Source organism: Toxorhynchites rutilus, chromosome 3 (genome assembly GCF_029784135.1).
Source record: "Toxorhynchites rutilus septentrionalis strain SRP chromosome 3, ASM2978413v1, whole genome shotgun sequence".
Lineage (NCBI taxonomy): Eukaryota > Metazoa > Arthropoda > Insecta > Diptera > Culicidae > Toxorhynchites > Toxorhynchites rutilus.
This window is the reverse complement of record NC_073746.1, coordinates 294,699,902-294,714,175: the sequence shown is the minus strand read 5'-3', so window position 1 is coordinate 294,714,175 and position 14,274 is coordinate 294,699,902. Positions and strand designations below refer to the sequence as shown.

The 14,274-nt window shown below is 40.3% G+C and overlaps 1 protein-coding gene across 1 annotated transcript; it reads right to left on the bottom strand.

Moving 5' to 3' along the window:
* Positions 1 to 2,589: 2,589 nt before the first annotated feature.
* Positions 2,590 to 6,965, bottom strand: LOC129779426 (cyclin-dependent kinase 7). Its single transcript, XM_055786896.1, has 2 exons — positions 6,772 to 6,965; positions 2,590 to 6,716 (listed from the first exon to the last, which is right to left on the bottom strand). Exons 1-2 carry the CDS (start codon positions 6,823 to 6,825, stop codon positions 5,742 to 5,744), a joined length of 1,029 nt encoding a protein of 342 aa, XP_055642871.1. The 5' UTR covers positions 6,826 to 6,965; the 3' UTR covers positions 2,590 to 5,741.
* Between the last annotated feature and the right edge of the window lie 7,309 nt (positions 6,966 to 14,274).

Genomic DNA, 14,274 nt, shown 5'->3' with positions numbered 1-14,274 from the left:
GTGATATTTACCTTGAACTTCTTCCCTGTTAGAAGTTCGACTTGATGCGTGGCGCCTGGTTGCCAACGCTGGTAGGTGGTTTCGGATTAGAAACTAGACTTGCTGAATTGGACTTAAGAATTGAACTAACTTTATTTAACAAAACTTAGACTATATATACACAATTCTAAGCCTAGCTAAATTCTAAAAGAGAGAAAAAACGATCTCTCTTTCCTACTCTTTCAGATAACCAACCACGTGGTTATCTGCCCCCTATTCTCAGCGTGGGATTTTTCCCAGCTGTTTCCTATTCAGATAACCAAAACATATCGGTTATCTGTATTTACCGCATGGAACTTTTCCACTTGTTTGCGGTCCTATGCTTCTCCCGTCATTCGCGCTTAGCTCTGGTGCGCCGAAGGGGACGGGACCTAAACAAATTAGTGCGCTTTGCGCATGTTTACGCCTGTCGTAAAACATCCCTTGGTGGTCCTTATCGAGTACTCTCGCCTCGTGTTTCATATGTAATATATTGTCAAAACTGAGTCAAAACAAACTGAGTCAAAAACTGAGTCAAAACATATGCTTGCCTGAATCTGTTTACAAACAAATTTATTCTTTTAATTACGCCAAATGCGCTACTAAATAAATCAAAATTTACATTGCGCCTGGAAGCGCTCCTATCATTCAATTTTACTGGGTCCGTAACAGGATTGAATGTAGGTCGTGATTTCATTCGCGTGATATCTCGGCTTATGTCCAATCACTACAACCTGAATGCGCATCTTTATTGCATTGGGCTCGCAGCAAACAATCTTTGTGATTGTGGCGAAGGCTACCACGACATCGAGCATGTTGTCTGGTCGTGTATCCGGTTCCATGCTGCCCGCTCTCAGCTCTCTAGAGCATTGAGGGCACAAGGCAGACAATCGGATATCCCCGTCCGGGATCCGGGTAACCGTAATCCTGATCTTCTGCTACATCTATACCTGTTCCTCAGAAACGCCGATGTCAACGTTCAATGATGTTTCCTCCGTTGTATCCCTGTATCATATCCCTCCTATCCGATCGATAAACTTTTACTTAGTCGCGGCAATACATACACATACTTTTTACAGATACACGGACCGAATGCAGCCCACTGATCATTCACCAAGTGCTGAGGATTGTACCGCTCATGGCAACTCTACGTGAACTGATGATTGCGCCGGCTAGTGACCATTCTATCCTGGATTCCTCGAGTCGAGAAAGACGCACCACGCTAGATATGGGGTACAAACTAGGGGGGCGTTGCTGATTAATGGTCAGCTGCATCCCAATAGGAAGTATCCCGTGTCGGGCACACGTGCACAGCATTGAAGACTGCAACATCCCAATTATGAGAACACTTGTAATACTAACCTCGAGCCAACCGCGAGTAATCGGTTACATATTACTAACATAGTTGTAAGCAAACATTGTCGAAATAATGAACTCCCGGCCCCGTTAGGCTGACTCCATATGAGCCTTAATAAAAATATATATTTTGGATAAAAAAAAACAGCATGAACAAACATATGGTCGAAACTATCAAATACACTCACTGTACCATTGATAGATTATCGACTAGTGTAAGTTATGAGAAAGTGTGATCAGGAATTGCGTTGATTTGCGGCTTTTCTGATCAGTGCTGAAAATATTCACGTTCACGACATTCAAATTCAGCGAATTGTTGCCTTCCTTGTATTGATAACCTACTGCTCAAGCGAGAATCGATAAATATGAAACAACACTGTCAATGAACCCCAGTGGAATGAACATCAACATCAGCTTGCCATGAAGTTCATTTTCCATTTGCACCTTCTTTTTCGTCATGGTATTCGTAAGGTCGAAAATGAAGAGCATTGCGTGTTATAGCGAATTCGTTTTTAAAACTGAGTCAGTGCCAAACTGACTCTGTAATAAAAAAACGTTTTCAGTTTCACGAATGCAGTGGTTTGTTGGTGTGCGTTATATAGTTTGATTTGTTTATATTTGCTACGACAAATGTACAGTGTCGACATCTGGTGACGATATTCGTGCTTGGGAGGTAAATTATTCTCTATCAGATCAGAAGGACCAAGTGCAGTGTAAAAATATAAAAGTTTGAATGAAAATTTTTACTTCATATTGTTTGATTCCCTAACACATGTAGTTATAACACTCACTTAACCATTTGTCAATGCATTTCCTGTTTGATCCACAAATAATTACTATTATAATATAAAATCATCATTAGATCATGATTTTGAAAGCAGGTTTATTCCACCTGAATATCCATCATTATTTCCGCCTCCCAATGAAAGAACACGTAGCTTAATGCTGTCTACTCGAATATACTCTTCAAAATCAGAATCCGAATTGGATTACGATTCCAAAAATACAAAAGTAAAAGCAGCAGGTTTTCCATTTTCATAGTCTTTATTCCAAAAAACAATACTCGGAACTTGACAGTTCAGTATAGTTGTATTGGTGAACCCGAGTGCCAACCCGTGAAACATCTCAGTGCGAAACTAACAGCTTTCGGGTGCGACACTGAGTGCGAAACTGAGTGAATAAAAAAACGTTTTGACAGCAGTTAGTGCGGCACTAGGGTTGAAACTGAACAAAAACGAATTCGCTATTAGTGAAAATCAAAGCATAAAATTCAACGTCACCAGTAAAATCGATTAATGGTAAAGGATGGCAATCCATCACACAAAATTCTTGTTTTTGGCGAGTTCGGCAATAGAATGTATAGAATAACTCTTGCTACGTTTTATGAATCTACTCACGATTGCCCGGAAATGACATACACCACCATTTATATGCGCAATGGGTGACACGTTTTCAATAAAAAATCACTGCAAGCGATGAAGATCAACTTAACGTTCGTGATAATCACCTGAAATTATTGACAGTAATGGAAGTGCCTGAATGCAGGCTTTTCGAAATTCGTTCATGCTGTTTTCGATCAATATACCAGACAAATCTCATGCGTCTCGACTCTTGTGTTATACTCATTATGACAGATATGGTGTTGAGTTTCAACAGAAGAGAATTCATCCGATACTGGGAAAAATCTAATTTCTTCATTCGTGAATAAATTTTAATAATTTGTGGCACTGTTTCTGATCTTGGGATGCTGATAGAACGGAAGCTTCGCGCAAACGAGTGTGTAGCAATTCACTGAAGACTATTTTGTAAATTTATAACGAAATTTCTGAATAGTTTTGAGATGTTGGATGTATACTCGGAACCAGGAACAAATCTAGCGTACTTTTTTTTAACGCACAGAAACTAGCCAAAGACAACTTAAATAGAATCCGGAAGAAACTGAGGAGCGATACAAAGAACTATCCAGGTAATGTTGAGGGAATTAAAAAGTAGAGATTAATTCACTGGTATAGCATTGTATACAAATTACATAGTTTTCTGCTTATTGTTTATTCCTAAAAATTGGAAACAATCTCAAATCCTTAAATCTCCGTACAAATTAGCCATGTAAATAAGATCTTTGCGAATTAGCGTACTGTTTTTCGTCAATGATTGGTGTCGACACGTAACCACTGCTTTGGCAGTGTTGGTTTTTTTCCAAAATATATATTTTATTAAGGCACATATGGCGTTAGCCTAACGGGGCCGGGAGTTCAATATTTTGACAATTTTTGTCTTACGATTATGTTAGTAATATGTAACCGATTACTCGCGGTTGGCTCGAGGTTAGTATTACAAAGATTCTCATAATTAGGATGTTGCAGTCTCCAGTGCTCTGTATGTGTGACCGACACGGGATACTTCCTATTGGGGTGCAACTGACCATTAATCAGCGACGTCCCCCTAGTTTGTATCTCATATCAATCGTGGTGCATCTCTCTTGACTCGAGGAATCCAGGGTAGAATGGTCATTGAGCGGTACAATCTTCAGCTCGTGTAGAGTTGTCATGAGCGGTACAACCTTTGGCTCTTGTTGTTGGTTTTTGTTTTTTATTGATGTTTGAAAAAGTTTTATCAAAATGGCAAGTTAGAGGAAAGAAATAGATATTGTTGCGTAGAAATATGTATTGTTACGCACAAAATGATAATAAGTATGAATTGTCGTGGAAGGACATTGCAGGAAACAGCAGCTATTCGCGTTGACGGCGGAATGATGTCGACATCTGGATACGACATTAGTTTGTATGAGGCCAACAATTCCCTATCAGATTAGTTGGCCCTAATGCAGTTTTAAATTGCTAAACTTTGTATGAAAATTTTTCCTTGGCGTTATTTACCTACTAGAAGTACATTGTTCTACCCCTAATATCAACTATTTTCTATGAATTTTCAGATATTCTCACCAACTTACCATCATAATATAAAATTATCTTGAGACACAATTTTTGTATGATATTTTTTCACTTCTTGCAAGCAAAAGTGGTTTTCATTTACATAGAGTACTAATTTGATTTGGGAAAAATAATTTTCATTCATAATTTTTATTTTGAAGGTTTATTTGTTTATTTCTTCTGCAAACCCATATTGTCCTGCCTGCTCCCCTATTCCGTAATATGAAGCTCAATGTTTTTAACGCGGATACATGGAAGAACAGCACAGACACTGTCCGGAGAGTAGCATACAGCAACAGTCTGAGAATATGAAAAAACGACTACAGTTTGCTAAGGCATATGTTAACAGTAAAACACGGCGGCGGTGGTCAGTTGATGTAAGGTAACATGACGGCTTCTGGAACTGGAACCATGGAGGTTATCGATTCGGCGATGGACAAGATGGCTTCATTGAACATCCTGATACGTAACCTTCAGTGTCCCGTGCAGAAATTGGGTCTCTTTCATGGTAACTACTTTCAACAGGATAACGACCCAAAGCAAACTGATCTCATCGTGCGGGAGTACCTGCTCTATAATGTCCCAATCAACTTAAAACACCTCCGCAATCACCGGATTTGAACACCATTGAGTATCTATGGTAGGGAATCAAGAATTGTTTGAAGAATAAAAATCCCGGGAGCGAAGCAGAACTCGGAACGACGATTAAGGAGATCTGGGAGAGCATTCCGTTTTCAGTGACCAAAAATCTCGCCTCGGCGCTTGCATACAGTGCTGGACGCCAAATACCAAATACTAGGAGATTGATCTGTTAGCATTTCTGAACTGATTTCATTTTTTTTCCAAGAAAATTTTGAACTGTACACTCAATTTTGCAACGTCTGAATTGAAGATTTTTTGTTTGTTTTTTAAACATTACATCGTTTTTCTTATCACTACATGAGAGTGAAAAGGATCAATTTTACGATGAATATGAGTCGCTTTTAATTATTTACTTTTTATCCCCGAAAAACTCAAAAATAAACCAACACGGGTGTACACCTAAGTTTGCGATTGACTGTACTATATTAAGAAAAACATCACGACGTCGAATAAACCAAGAATTTTTAAAAGTTAACTTCTTTTCTTCTTTAACACAAACGATGTTTTATACCTGTTATGTTATTTACGTTGGGTTAAAACAAGGGATATTGAACTATCGAGCAGATCAAAATTATTCATTTTCACGATTTCAATGAAACATAGAACATCGAATTGCATTATTCAAAAACTACGTTTCCTACAGCATTGTACACTGTTTGCTTATTCAGGAGTTCGATAGCAAAGATGTGTGTCTTATTGTGTAATTACTCACGAAAAAGTCGTTTCGATCCAATAATCTATTTGACAATTAGTACAAAAGACATAACCTAACGAGAAGACGAATACTTCGTTGGCTCAAAACTGCAACCGCTTCGGAAGCGTCCCTCCGTCCACGTTGTCTGGCAATTTACGCTTCAGTGTGGGCTGCTTTTCTTCCTTTTCTTTACTACCCGCATGATAACTGGCCGGCATCGGTAGCTTGTCTCCCACCGTGGGGGCGGGCTTGTTAGAGAAGTACGGCATCTTGAGGGCTTCCGTGCAGGTGCACCGGTGTGCGGGATACAGAGCCAATAGTTTATTTGCCAGTTCGATTAAATCATCCGACGCCGCGGTGAATATGTCTCGCAGTGGGATAGGAGGGAAATGTTTATACTGCACGTAATCGGGAAGGGTTTTGACATCTGGCCAATTCTCATCCGTAGGCGTTCCCAGAACTTGGAATATGCGGGTCAATTGATCAAGATCGCTCTCTCCTGGCAGAAAGGGAACTCGCAGTAGCAATTCCGCCAAGATGCAACCTACGGCCCAAATATCTACACCTATACCGTACTGCCTAGCACCGAAAAGAAGCTCCGGACATCGATACCAGCGGGTAACGACTTGATTAGTATTCACTCGATTAGGGGAACCAAAGAACTTCGCCAACCCAAAATCACCAATCTTCAGAATACCGCTCCCACTAATCAACAAGTTATTGGGCTTCAAATCTCTATGAAGTATCCAAAACATGTGCAGATATTCCAGTCCTCTCAGTGTTTGGATCATATAACTTTTCACGTTCGCCGCGGTCAGCACAATCTTCGGATCCTTTATGATAATCTCCAAATCTGTGTCCATAAAGTCGAACACCAGCGAGACATTACTTTTGTGGCCAAAAACATCCAACAGACCGATGATGTTCTCGTGACGGAGTTCGTGAAGCAGTTTAATTTCCCGCAGTGCGGTTCGATTAATCCCGTCAGCCGCTTCTTCTCGGTTTCCAATTTTAATCTTCTTTACAGCGACAATTTCATTCGTTTCGATATCGCGCGCTTTGTAGACGGTGGCAAACTACGGAAAACAATTGCTATTGAAATTCGTAATTAGAACACGCTATTGGACGTACCTGACCTTCACCAAGAAAATCAATCTTTTCGTAGCGATTGAGTCGGTTCTCCATTATTAATATTATTAACTATTGCAGGGTATATATTGCAACTTGGATAGACTAAGGTCTTTTTTTCTGTTTTTGCGAAAGATGTTGCATAAAGCAACACAAAAACGTGACCGAACAACCGTTTGGGCAAATCAAACATAAACAAATCGGTTTCGAAAACAGAGCTGGACGATATCTGCGCTATGCAAATCAGGGGTACGACTAAAACGTCAAATCCCTCATATTGCCAGTGTACCCAATATTGCTGCGGTTCACTGACATTTTGGTTCAATCAATTATTGTTGTTTACAACTCGGTCCGGTTATATAGTCGAATAGTGGCTGACTTTAAACTCCATGTTAAATGTGAACACCTCCATGTGAAACCGAAATATGAAAATCGCTCATGCAGTTAGAATAAAGCAGCGCATTTTTCGATTTCAATCCTCGTAAATGATATGTTGATAAACAAATGACGCCATATTGATTTTGATTTTGGGTAGCCTATATTCAATTGATGTCTAACCCCTGATGCAAATAGTTCGGTGCGTTGTTGCAAACAAGGCGCGTAGAAGTATATCCTAAGGTGGGCCAACTTGCTAAATCCACTCTTCAGCCATCTTGGAAATCTACTGTGTTTTGTTTGTAAACAAAACACAATACGCTAGTGCCGAAGCTCGCTCCTGATCAGTCTGTCTCTTTCACGCTTCAAGGAAATAATTCCCCTTCTGCTTTCTTCCGTACTGTTTTCATATACCGCTACCCTAACCAACTTAGTGACGAAACGGCCTCACCTAGTACCATAGACCCGTCTTGGTTGCAAAGAGTTCGAAAATGGAACGATAAACAATAAGGCCGATTACACATTATCCGATTTCCGCCGGACCGGTCTGAAACCCAAATGGCAAATTTCGACCGTACCAACCTCTTTACGGAGCCGTGATGCAGGCGTCTACAGCGACTGCAATGTCCGGTGATCGGACAAGCATTATACGCGATGACAGTAGTATTGTGTCGACATCTGGTGGAGGAATCAGTTTGGGAAAGCAAATCATTCTCTATAACTTTCTCAGACCATTAGTTGTTCAAACTTTGAATTCAAAATTTTTACTTCATATTATGTGACTGCTCAAATAACGTAGAACTGACTCTTACTTAATTATTTTTTGTATAACTTTCCTGATGTTTTCACCAAAACCAAATCACTATAATACGAAATCATTATCAAACACAATTCTTGTTCAGGATTTATCCACTACTTGCGGAAGAACGTATTGCTCTATTATATAAAAACATATTTGTTAAAAAAAAGACGGGTGGGTAATGTCGGGGACATAACCGGAGTGACGTAGGACTATACAAAGGGGACAGCTTTTGTTAAATATATATTTTAAATATATTGTTTTATTTTATTCTCCTACGTGAATACCTACCTATCTACCTGAAAAATGGATTAGTTTACTGTTTACTCTTTATGAATATGTTGATGGTTCTGAAAAGAACCTTTGGTGTTGTGTTTTTGTTATCACTCGATATTCCCATCTTGTTCGGTTAAACCTTCCTGTTTAGCTATTACGTTTGCCACTCGCCACAGCTTTCACAGTTGGAAAATTTCTTCCCATCCAGCTTGTGACATATTGTTCAGTAAATTACATTTAATGCGACGTGCCGGAGAAATACTTTGCCACTCACTGAAACTAATTGTTGCCTTGATGAGCGCCGAACCGAAGCTGCTCTGTTCTTGATGCGGGGTTTCTGATTGTCGTGAGCAGCTTTGCAAGCCAACTCGAGCACTCCGACGGCCGAAACTCTATAATCGCTGTTAGGTATACTGGTGCTCCGGCACCAATTCGTTCGGCCTAGTTACCCTTGCGGAGCAATCAGTGAATGCGACCAACAGGGAACTGGAGACCTGCACGGTTCGAATGAGACTTTGCCTTTCCCTTAACTTGTCCTCCTTTGTTACGTCCACGATGCCACACGGGTTTACGGTTTGAAAGAAAATAAGATATTTTTTTGGGATCCGCATGTTTTATACTCTAGCGGTACACACTCACAGGATAGAGACAAATCGGCAGACTCAGCCAGAGGGGCGAGTCCAACGAGACGAACGAATGAGCGTTGAAAGGTAGCGATGGCAAAAAAATACATTCTTTACGATTTGTTCGCTCGTTGGATTCACATGCAGGCTAAAAAGGGTCCTTTTCAGGATCACAAAATTATCTTCAATCTAAAGAGTTTATTGTTTTGTTATCACTCGATATCCCCATCTTGTTCGGCTAAACCTTTCTGTTTAGCGATTGCATTTGCCACTCGCCACAGCTTTCACAATTGGAAAATTTCTTCCCATCCAGCTTGTGACATATTTTACAGTAAATTACATTCAATGGCACGTCGCATTACCACCACTCAGTATCGGATTGGAGGTAATTTTAACCTGCAATTGAACATTTGCGATGGCAGTGGTACAGTGTCGACTTTCCATGTGGGGTCATAGTTTGGACCCCGAACTCTATGTTTACAAAAATGTCCAACTAAATATGTCGCATTACAGGTCCGTCCAATTAGCTAAATGTCGAGATAAGTGTAAATTACTGTACTTTCAATCTAGAAGCAATTTAAGAATTGGCGAAAATCAATAAGCTCAGAACAACTGCCAAATTCACATACTCATCATATCTTGGCGAACAAATTATGAAAAAATCAATTTGTGTTTTATTATTATTTTGGATATTGTTTTAGAAAGCATTGAACTGTATTTCCTAAACTCTTTTTTGGAAGGTTTAATGGCCCTGAAAAGCGCCTTGTTTTATGGAATGGTTCCAATTTAGAAAACTTAGAAATCTTGGTTTAAAAAAAAAACCATTTCGAACGCCCTCGATGCCGCCTTGTTCTGGATTTGTCACCAAAGCAGTTTGTATAAAGAACAAACTTTTTTTCTTCTGCTACCTGATGCCGTTTTGCGATTGCGTTTGCCACTCGCCACTCGCTGCAACTGCCTGTTGTTGTCTTGATGTGTTCTGTTCTGAATGCGGTTTTTCTTATCGTCGCGAGCTGCTTTACCAGCCAACTCGATCACTTCGGCGGCCGAAACTATATAACGCCGGCTAGGTGGACTGGTGCACTGGTACTAACGCGCTCGGCCTAGCTACCTTTGCGGGGAACTCCAGATCAACACGATTCGAGCGGTATTTTGCCTTCCCCTTCACTTTTCCTCCTTTACCATGTCCAGACATGGCTGCTTGGGTTGGTTTGTTGATGTGTTGTGATGCGAACCGATGTGGTGTACGGTTTGAATGAGAATGATCGTTACGGAAGGAAGGAAGGTATTGTATTATAGAGACTTTAAACTTTTGCAGTTCATTCGTCTCTAGCCTTGAGAAAGGCCCTTTGAAAACTCTACTCTATTCTACTCCAGCGCTACCACCTCCGCCCTCTTGCCTTGAGAAAGGCACTCGATCCTTCGCCGCCCAGCCCGTCCAGCAACGATGTTGTCCAGTCGGTGTCCACACAAAGAATGATCGTTACGGCAGCGGAGCGGGGATTTTTAAGCTGTCTGGCTGGCTCGAGAATTACGCATGTGTGAGACTGCGACCAATGTTTCGTTCATTTTTTTCTTTTTCCTTTCCAATCGTGCTTCATTCTATTTCGCTGCTGCTCTGGTTGCCCGTTTTGGTCGGTACGATTTGAGGAGCACAAAATGGACCAATCAAAAATAGGCACATAGTGCATTTTGACAATGCTTGATATTTCACAATTATTCAATTATTTATCTCAAGAAAAATTAAATGTTATTCGTTATGATAGATGCGTAGATATATTTCCTATCAATTGATGCAAAAACCTTTGCGATCTATTGAGAAATGCTCGAGTTATAAGCGTTCCAAATCTTGCATTTTTTCCTACTTGTTCAGTGCCTAGATTTCCATTTCACCCCCTATATCTTCCGGTTAGACGTAGTCCTACGTCAAAATGTTTATTTTCATTCATAATTTTTATTTTGTATACGAGTTTACTGCACCTGAAAATCCATTATCATTATCATTTCCCAAAAGCTGAGCACGAAGCTCCGTGCCATCAACGTGAATTGACAGTTGTTTGTCATGTGTGTTAGTATGAGTACAATTCAGGAAATTTATCGTCCCATGGATTAATATGTTTGAGCTATTGATGTTTGTTTGTTGTTTTTGAAATCAATTCAGAAGTCGGATGTGATATGGATGCCGAAATTTTGCTTCTTTATTTCGCTGCTGTGGAACAAATTCAAGGATGCAAGTTTCTGCTCAAAGTGAAGCAATGGTCACAGGCCCACGAGGTTTTCATGGAGCATATTGTCACGGACTGTGTTATCAACGGTGGGTGATTTCTTTCGATATATTGATCGAGTTATTTAATTAACTTCTGCTTTTGCTTTGTTCACAGTCAACTTCCCTTATTTGGAATCACTACTGAACGAGTTCAAGGATGTCAAACAAATTTCCAAAAGTTCATCAAAGGGCAGATTTTGAGCGACTTTATCGAGCTAAATGTGAAGGTTAGTTTTTGTTAATTTGACACACCAAAAATAGCTCTCTCTCCTAATACACAGTTTGACCTGCTCGGGATGCTCTTGACGACGACGTGGCCTAGGCTCTGTTCGAAGAACTCAAGCCCAAACTATCCGATCTGTGCTCCGTGATCAAGAAGTTTCCCTGTCCGACGCCGAAGCATCGGCTCTGTCAGAGCGAAACCACCCAGCGGTTGGCATGTCTCATTCGGCATTCTCCGCTCAGGATCTGCGTATTAACAGCTGTGTGTTCATGCGAAATGCGCTCGAAAAGCAGCCTTTTCCCCGGGAGTATGTGCTCGAGGAATTGCTGCTTATGCTGAGCGCGTTTCTGAACGAGGATTCAACGAGTATCAATGAGATAGTGTTTGAAGGAAAATTTTAATGTTATTTTTAGTTTAGTTTAGATTATTACTGCAATAGGGAAATAAAAAGACACTCAAGAATGAATGAATGGACACACATTCTCTCGTAGGCAAAAAAAAAACTATTGAAAAAATATATGGCAACAGAGCGTGTGAAATGAATCATGATATTTATGTATGTTTGGAAATAAAATAATTTGGCATATGGATAAGTATAGTGCAACTGGACTAGAGTTAGTTTTTATAATGCTGTTTACGACAACCAAGTTTTTCTGTTAAGTAGGTTTTTTATATTTGTTTATCATTGCAAATTTACATCCCGCGGAAAGATTAGACCTTATTCACAAAAAAGATTGTTTCGTGAACACGCCCGGTATATGGTTGAATTTCTCCAAGAATGCCATAAAAAATGTCGGGAAGTCTGCACGGAATTATTATGGTGATAAAACGGTTTACTGCTTTCTCGTTAGCACCGCCAGAGACCTTGTCGTGTAGGCAGTTCCCTTGTACCCCTAGTACATACTCTGCGCCCAATATGATCCCTGAGCTTCCAAATCTTATTCTTGGACAAATCTTTTTCCATCAATCCTCCTAAAACGGTTGTATATTCAGCACAAACAAAAATCAAAATCGAAAACAGCTTGCATGTAGCAGGAATATTTGTAGCAATGTTTACCTGTCAATCCATTGTATAGCTAAATGCACATATGTGTATGTGAGAGTGTAGCGCGAGGTCTCTTTCACATTGTTATCCGGTTATCCGTCCAAACCCAGCGGCGCTTTTTGAAACCGGTCCGGCAGAAACCGGATAATGTGTAATCGGCCTAAGCGTGGAAACACACTAGACGGCTCACCCGCGCGATTTTCGCAATGACAAGTCGCAGCAGGAACTTGAAGTAAAACACATTAAGCGGCTCTCGTCTTATTATATTTTAGACGGATGCAAGACGAGTCTATGATACAAGGTACAACTGTTTGGATAGTAAGCGGATGAGAGATGCGGTATATAAAGACAGAATGGTGGAAAACGGAAGAGGGGATGTTTACCTGAGCAAGAGGGAGAGAGAAGTTGATCACAAACGTCTAAAATATTGCATTTCTCGACAATTTGGATGGAATTCGAGTATCCGCAGCTACATGACCGCAGAATGATTTTCACGTATTGGCTCACCTGAGAGTACATTTCTTATTGCCTTGCTTTATTTACACCTATCAAAAGCGCATAAACACTAATACTCCCACAAAACCGTTGCGGCGCATCATCTCCATCGACCCACCGCAGCGTATGAGGAACCTTACAACAGTGATATTGGAACCGCACACACCCGCCCCGCCTTATGTGTTTTATCTCATTCACATTTCATTATCGAGGCCCCGCGGCGATCTGTCATTGCAAAATCCGCGCTGGAGAGCCGTCCAGTGTGTTCTTACGCTAAGTCACATCTTATTCGACATCTAGCTAATTGGTCAGACCTGTAGTGCGATACGAATAATTGGACATTTTTGTAAACATCGATATTGGGACACAAATTGAGGGGCTTAGAATGAAAGGGATGTAAGTGATTTGATCGATTTCTCTACATCGACTCTCTCTTTTGGTCATAGCTTAGCCTCAAATATATTCCCAGCTGGATTTGACAATGTGGAAGATAGGTCAGAACCTCACCTATCAGATTCTATAGCAAACTTAAATTGGAACGTTTTTGCAATTGAGTTATTCACGTCTATTCCGGTTCCCGTTCGGGTTTGAATTTGGCTAAATGAGGCATTTTGTAACCCGTTCGACTTCGATTAAGCACATTTATCAATCCGTTCGTCTTCGAATTATTTCGAAATTTGTTTTTCATCATTACAAGGATGCCAAATTTGCAGACATGTTCGCAATTTTACTGATATTGAATTTTTGTCGCAAACTCTATCTTGTTGCAGACTGCAGGGATATGGTGTTTCTTTTTTTATGACTTGGTTCATTTCCTTGCGTTAACAACCTCTTTTTCAAACATCACGATGCGATTCTTGCGGTTAAAAAGGTAGCTGGTAGATATTTATACACATTTACATTTCCGGATTAACATAGCAGACTTTAAAAAAAATCATCTGAGAGCCCCAGAGCTGATGACATTTAATCTGATAAGGGGGTGAAAACGAAAACAACACATTTGTAAACTTTTATTTCATTTTCTCATCAAAGTGCGAAGGTTTGGCTTATCTGTGGAAATCTTCAGGTCTACCGAACGGAAGAATCCCTCGGGATTGAGTTTAGAAAATGTATCTATCTATGCGGGAATATAACATTTACACAACAATTTCTGCTATGTAACTTTGCTAAAAATTGAATGCCGGCGTAATTCATGAAGTTTTCTAAACATTTTTAAAACTGTTAGCTTATGGTTACCATGAACACGGAGCCGGTGCCACCGGAATTGCGCCCATATCTGCTACTGCTAATGGAACTCTTGATTGAATCGCCAGTTTAACGTGGCGATGAACTGATTCCTTATGAAGCCGACTGGGCATCGATTTTAGATGTGGTTCAGCTTGGACCCATTTAGTAACACTGCTA

Coding starts and splice junctions, on each gene's coding strand:
- LOC129779426 (XM_055786896.1), bottom strand. CDS start 6,825: ATGGAGAACCGACTCAATCGCTACGAAAAGATTGATTTTCTTGGTGAA. Junction 6,717..6,771: donor ATTTTCTTGGTGAAGGTCAG/GTACGTCCAATA, acceptor TGTTTTCCGTAG/TTTGCCACCGTCTACAAAGC.